Raw genomic sequence first — 7,500 nt, forward strand, 5'->3', positions numbered from 1 at the left:
AAACTTTTTCTTGACAACTGACCGACATGTAAAGAGACAAGCATGTTTGTTTAATGCATCTGAAATCGATGACATCACATCATCAGACTGGCGTTATTTATATAATAAAAGTGCTCGGCCCGAGAACGTCTAAAAACCAGACAAAAGTATCTTTTGGTTTGCAAAAACTCACTTTGCTAGAATCTTGTTTCTTTTCGTAGAAGAGAAATGCTGCAGCTGCAACGTCTCCTGGGTAATAAAAGCCACAGCCAAGTGAAAGTAATTATTCCATAACTGCAGGAGAGATCATGAGAGAGATGATACCCGGATGAGAGAGATGATGATGATGATGACGAGATCAAAGGTTTTGCAATAATTCGACTGATTCTGACAGAGGTTCACACACACAGACACCAAAAGTAGATTCAGACCTGCACTTCAAAGCTGTTGTTGTCGAGGAACTTGCGGTTCATGGTGTCTGCGTACGTGTTGATCGCGCGGAGAAACACTCTAAAACATGCCATTTCATTTCTTAATAACACTTACAACAAACATACAGACAAATGTATGTTTAAAAAAAAAAAAACACTCCTGTTTGTTTTAACAAACATGAAAACAAATGTTTTGTAAATAACTACACAACCTGAATACCTACATAAAGTAAATCAATAAAACATAAAAATACCTGTAATTTACATGTACAAAAAGAATAATGTAAAGAAGACCTATCAAATATTTATGATTTAACGGTGGATCTCTTATGGTGCATCAACTCCTACAAAGTTTGTGATTTTGTTCCATATGAGAAAAACGGCTTATAAATCATGCTGAATTATGTTTGTTTTTTACTTTTAGAAAATGTAAAGATTCAGAAAGCATTCTGAGGGTTACAGTAGGTTTAGGGAAATGGGACGTGAAGTGTGTGTGTGTGTGTGTTCATGTTTGTATATCCCGGTGGGGACCTAAACCTGAATACACACCAACACATGGGGACTCGTGTCACTGTGGGGACCAAAATTGAGGTCCCCAGGGGCAAAAAAGCTAATAAATTGTAAAGAACAATATTTTTTACAAATCTAAAAATGCAAAAAGTGTTCTATGATCTTTAGGTTTAGGAGTAGGGTTAGGGATAGGGGATAGAATATACAGTTTGTACAGTATAAAAACAATACGCCTATGGACTGTCCCCACGGAGATAGTCAACCAAAGCCTGTGTGTACGTGTGTGTGTGTGTGTGTGTGTGTGTGCGCGCGTGTGCGTGTGCGCGTGTTCTCTCACCGGTTTTGCACCATGATCATTGTTACCCAGTCTGATGGGTAGACGTGTTTACCAATCAGATCCTTAAACAATAGAAACGCCTCCATCAGAAAGTCCTGTAAAACACACACACACGCACGCACGCACGCACACACACACACGCACACGCACGCACGCACGCACACACGCGCGCGCGCACGCACGCACACACACGCACACACGCACGCACACACACGCACACACACACACGCACAAGTTAACGTTTGTAAACGGACACAGAAAGTCTTCACGCAGTCAAAAACAGACTTGTGATATACATTTAAAGAGAACTGTGTGCGTGTGCGTTACCACTAGGTCAGATGTTCCACTGAAGGTCTCGATGTACAGCGAGTAATGTCTGTCTGTCATCTGACTGAGAATAGCCGTCATACATGCCACCACACGAGACTAGAGAGAGAAAGAAAGAGAGATGAAATCAGACAACAAATGGAAAAGTCCTGAAAGTTGTGACGTTCTTCAGCTGATGAGATGAAGGGAAGAAAATGATGAATGACACACCTATAGCTCTCTCTCTCTCTTCAGTGAGAGGATATGAAGATCCACGGGTGATAAATGACACAGGTGATGATGACAGATGAATGAGAGGTGAAACCCATCACTCATAAAGACCTAACAGCCCTCACTGTATTCTGCCGATAACAGACGCGTGTGTGAATCTGAATGAAAGAACGTCTCTGATCTCCTGCTTTATTAATTACGGTAGCTAGACGATGTTAAAACAATAATGCTTGGTTGCTAACCTCTCCACCATCTCCAGAGATTGAAGGAACAGAAGCCGCGGTCACTCTCAGACCTCAGAGACCCACTAAATTACGTCTCTGCCTTGATTTTTCTAAATACATATTCAGCTTCACTCGGAAAAACTTCACACAAGTCAAATGGGATGCGTGGTTTCATGACAAACGTGCAAAAAAACATTTATGAGAACGTGTGTGATAAATCTAGCAGGCAGATGAGCTGTCAGAAAAACAGCGTGTGTCGTGTTCATCAAAAGTGCTGAAGTCTTAAACAATTGTGCTGAGAGAGACGCGTCTGACATTCCCATCAGCTGTTTAAAGAACTCTGGAAATATGCTGATCACACACAACACTTTACTTTACACTGAGAGAGAGAGAGAGAGAGATACTCGATTTATCTCACTGCTGTTTGTCTGCACAAAGACGGAATGACAATAAAAGGCATCTCTGTCACACACACACACACACACACACACACACACAACTACTGTAGACGGCACATTTACGATGCCCAAAAATGCTGTCTGCCTCTCTAGATCCCCCAGAACATAACCACAGCCCCCTTCAACACACATACTCTCTTATACACGAATACATGTCTTTTGGAAACAAATTGAAACATGTACTGGTATTGTCATTAATCATGATATTCAAAACTGGGATTGTCATTATTGTCATATGTGTAATTCTACACATCGTAATACTGCAAATAATTCAGTGGCCGTTTAAAGTTTTGCCACAATGGTGCAAACTCTGTGTCTGCCTCCCTACACTCGTATTTTGAGTGCGATTAAAAAAAAACACAAAATAAACTAAATTAAAGAGGAATTTCTTTCGGGCCTGATAATCGTGTGGTGAAAATCTGATCAGCCCATAATCTCAATCATATTCCACCAAATTTTGACCACCACAGAGTGACTTGATTTCCATTTTGAACAATGTACAGCCGCAGAAAAAACCAGGAGACCATTCCATAGTTTTATTTATTATGTCTAGATGTATTGTGCTCATTCCAGTCCAACGTCTGTTGAATTTCAACAAAATCAAACCTCACAAAGTCATCCATCAGCAATGTGAAAGACTGACAACATGACAAGATAAAAGGTGATCACATAAAAAAATCATTTAGATCTTTTCTTAAATAAATGTAGAAATATTACTGTTGCATTGCTTAAAGGGACAGTTCACCCTAAAATGTGTACATTTCTGTTGAACACAGAGAAATATGCTGTATTTGGAAGAATGTGAGCAATTTTCAGTTCTGGGACATCATTCACTACCATAGTAGAAAATAAATCATGTATATTTTTTGAACTGTTGAATTTAGGAAAGCAAACAGTCCTGTGGCACTTTCGACTCATTGTATTTTTTCCTACTATGGTAGTGAATAATGTCGCAGAACTGAAAATTGCTCACATTCGTCCAAATATCTTTCTCTGAGTTCATCAGAACATGTATACAGGTTTGGAACAACTTGAGGGTGAGTAAATGAAGACAGAATTTATTTTTAGGGGAACAATCCCTTTAAAAGTGAATATGAACTTCTTTTGCAGTATTTGAGGTCTGAAACAATACAGAGAGCATCTTTTATGTTATTTTCACCTGTTTCTCTAGTTTTCATTTTCTGCAAATAAATGCAAATAGAAACAATATAGCTATTTGAAATTTGGCATAAATATTGTTAGTAGTTCACAGAATGAAACAAAAATGATAATTTTACCTAAACACATACCTATACATTTAATACAACTGAAAATAATTTTGAAATGGTCTTTCCAAGGCTGTATATCTATATTATTTAATAAATGAAGACCTAATAAATCAGGTTTTGTGCAAACAGTTTAGCCCCGAAAGGTGTGCCAGTGCTTAAACACCACATGTTATATTTACTTTTGTTACGTTACATTAACAAACCGTTAAAGGTGCAGTTTTTGATTTACAGCGGCCACTAGCGTTGTAATCCACGGGTCACCCGTACGGATCACGGATCTTCCCGCGATCCGTTTCACCACGATACCTCAGCGGAGAGGAAGAGGAAACGCGCGTTGTAGAGTTGTTTGTCCATTTAGGGCTGCTGTACAAAACATGGCGACGAATTCAATGTATGTAGGCCCGCTCTGTATGTAGATATAAACCGCTTATTCTAAGGTATTACAAACATAACGGTTCATTACGTAAGGTCTTTATACACCTCTGAAGAAATAGTTTTGTATATTATATTGCATTCCTGTCAATAGATCCTCCTAAAAACCCCGTATTGTTCCTTTAATATTGTTTTAGTAAATGTACACAGTTACACAACTTATGTTTATAGTAAGACAGCAGACAAAATATCAAGCGAGTGCAAATTACTAGAGATAGATCCTAAAATAAAATGTTGCAGGTTTATAATGCAGTTCATAAGCATTTACAGGCAAAAAGGAACCAGACACACACGCACACACACACACACGCGCACACACACAAGCACACACACACACGCACAGGGCAGCAGTGCAAATGTAATCTGTGTTATGTAATAAATCTAATTAAATAGAGCAGTGTCATCTATGAGGACAGATGAGTCACTCTGCCAAATGAAAATAACCCCCCCAACACACACGCGCACTCACATACACACACACGCACACACACACACACGCACGCACATGCACACACTCACGCGCACGCACGCACGCACACACACACACAGATCCATCACTGCACCTGTTCAGGTGTCTTTTATCTCTCTGTATCACTTTCTGTCTCCATTCACAGAGAATAATCCCAACACATTTAACACATCTCATATCTCCACTCAAACACTCACTTTCATCAGAACTGAACAGAAACAGATCTGCAATTTCACACAAATTATAATTAAACCACAACTGAAACAAGAATTCGATCTACAATCAGAGATTTCCTTGGCCTTAGTACTTGAATAAGATGTAAATGTCTTAAAGCAGTTGCGACGAAGCGTCTGAAAACCTCTGAACGTCCTTTCTCTCTCGCTCTCATCTCTTGCTCATTCCTGTCAGATCATAATTGTTTGTCAGCATGCTCATATTTCACGGTGCTGTAATTCTACAGTAAATAACCATCATGGAAAGGTGCTACATCTCCCCGCCGGAGCTGAGAGGAGTTGTTTGTTTTTGTGAGAGTTGAGTTTGATGGAGTTTATGAGGTGTGAGAGATGATGAGAGAGATGCGTGCTGATGGAATTGTTTGCTCACACAATGAAGAAACGTCAGTCAACAGAAACCACAGAAAGAAAAACATGCGCCATGTGTCCTGATGAAACTTCAGAAGCAAAGAGAAAGTTGAAGATAAAATCAACCTCACATTCAGACACGTACGTGAATTTGACTTTATTAGGTGACAAAACTCCAGGTCTGTTGTAGTAATATTATAATATAATGTCACTGGATACGAAATGTTCGATCAAATTTATGAGTACTAACGCAGTTTCCCAACACCATTATAGTCTTCATGTGTGAAACCTGCTGTAAGTGAATACACAAATAATGAAAAATATACAATGATGTATACAGTAAAAATGGCAACATCAGGATTAGAGGTTTTATTTTCAGAAACCTTCTAATGCAGTGTGAGACGGTGAGGTAAGGTGGTGTGAGGTGTGTGTGAAGTGTGTTTATCACAGTGTGTGTGTTCTGTGCATGAATGTGAAAGTTGTTTGTGTTTTGTCCCAGTTCTTCTCGCCTGTGATTTGTGACATCATCTTCATCTCTCTTATTCTTTCTCTCTCATTCATTCGGATTCACCGCTGCCCCCTCACAGACCTTCACTGATGCCCATTATCATCACATCTCTCTCGTTCTTTCTCTAAACTGATGATATGAGATTCCAGCTGCACTTCAAATCAAATTAAAATGAGCTTTACAGGGAACAAAACACACATGTTGTGTGTTTAATATGACACACACATAAACACATACACCTGCCCTCAACACACACACTGACGTACACACACAGACACATACACACACACACACAACTGTCTCCTTCACCTCAGATGCTAGTTAAATTGGACACAAGGTGAACACTAAAAGTCCTGCAGTGAAACAGTGCTTCTTTTCAGGCACGCACACACGCACGCATGCACAAACACATGCATGCACACACACACAAACGCATGCACACAAACGCATGCACACGCACGCACAAACATACACATGCACAAACGCACGCACACACACGCGCACGCAAGCACACAAACGCATGCACACACACGCATACACACACGCGCGCACAAATGCATGCACTCGCACGCATGCACACGCACGCATGCACACGCACGCACACACACACACACACGCATGCACGCACGCACACGCATGCATGCGCACACGCACGCACACACGATGAGACATATTCAATGAAAAGCTCACACAAACACACATCTAAACACAACAGGCTATAAGAAAATGCTGACAAACGCACGCGCACACACACACACTCCTCTGCATTAGATGCAAAAATATAAATGCAAGTGACAATAAAGACATACGCAGTACCACAACCAAACATTCCCCATTAAACATTTTATTTACGTGTGTGGTTTTTCCCACCTGTCAAACTGCAACTGAACATTGAAATTATGAGCTGTACAGTTTTCTGTTTTATTTTACCAGTCAGGGAGCTATTTTTTTGCATCGTTTTTTAAACAATCGCATTGTAATTTTGATCTGAATATAGACGTTTACAGCTTAAAATATGATGAATAATGCACATATGAAAAAAGTGGCAGTCTAAGCCACTAAAAATCACTAGTTGCTTTTGTAAAAAAGGTTCAGGGTTTTTACTTATTTCTTCATTCTTTTAGCATGCAGAGGCAAACCTACGTATTTCACTTTTGCATGTTTCATTTAAATAGACGTGTATAGAGTAAAAATAAAAGTAAAAAATAAACACACACGTAGTGATGTGTGTGTGTGTGTGTGTGTGTCCAGACCTCAGTGCTCTAATGTGACCGAGCAGGAGAGAGAAACCAGGACACACAGCAGGATTAACACACACAGAGAGAGAGAGAGAGAGAGAGAGAGTCAAAGGGAAGAGGTACGAGTGGCTCAGTTCACCAGCAGATGGAGAGTGAGACAGATGTGCTCATAAGAGAAAGAGTGAGAGATCATCAAATATCAAGGAGAAAAATCAAACAGACGGAATGTAAGACAGCAGAAAGACACGCGTCTGATATCACAGAGGAATATATGAGAACGAGAGAAAGAGATGATGAAGAACACTCCGTTCACGGACAGCAGACCCTCGGATGAAGGTCAGTACTATAGTAAAACATCTTCTCAAATACTTCACTGCTTTACTTACTGTTATATATCTGAAATGAACATACAGTAGATTAAATTCAATCTTAAAGACATTTGATTTCACCTGCGCGTTGTCCTTTATTATTCACTATCAAAAAAAGTACCACAAAGTATCACGGTACTGCCAGAGGTTTTCAGATGCA

General features: G+C 39.8%; 2 protein-coding genes across 3 annotated transcripts in view; one reads left to right on the forward strand and one right to left on the reverse strand.

Moving 5' to 3' along the window:
* LOC130563481 (dedicator of cytokinesis protein 2) overlaps positions 1 to 7,500 on the reverse strand; it is an 86,892-nt gene that overhangs the window by 21,811 nt on the left and 57,581 nt on the right. For both annotated transcript variants that reach the window (XM_057349022.1, XM_057349021.1), the window contains exons 27-30: positions 1,585 to 1,683; positions 1,258 to 1,352; positions 411 to 489; positions 173 to 273 (exon numbers count right to left, since the gene is read on the reverse strand). In XM_057349022.1, coding sequence (XP_057205005.1) covers positions 173 to 273; positions 411 to 489; positions 1,258 to 1,352; positions 1,585 to 1,683 — 374 coding nt within the window. The remainder of the gene's footprint in view (positions 1 to 172; positions 274 to 410; positions 490 to 1,257; positions 1,353 to 1,584; positions 1,684 to 7,500) is intronic.
* Positions 7,091 to 7,500, forward strand: part of LOC130563482 (uncharacterized) — a 19,024-nt gene continuing 18,614 nt past the window's right edge. Inside the window, exon 1 of the mRNA XM_057349023.1 lies at positions 7,091 to 7,308. The gene's annotated coding sequence lies outside the window, so the exon portion shown is untranslated. The remainder of the gene's footprint in view (positions 7,309 to 7,500) is intronic.

This window comes from Triplophysa rosa, linkage group LG13 (genome assembly GCF_024868665.1).
Source record: "Triplophysa rosa linkage group LG13, Trosa_1v2, whole genome shotgun sequence".
NCBI classification, from domain to species: domain Eukaryota; kingdom Metazoa; phylum Chordata; class Actinopteri; order Cypriniformes; family Nemacheilidae; genus Triplophysa; species Triplophysa rosa.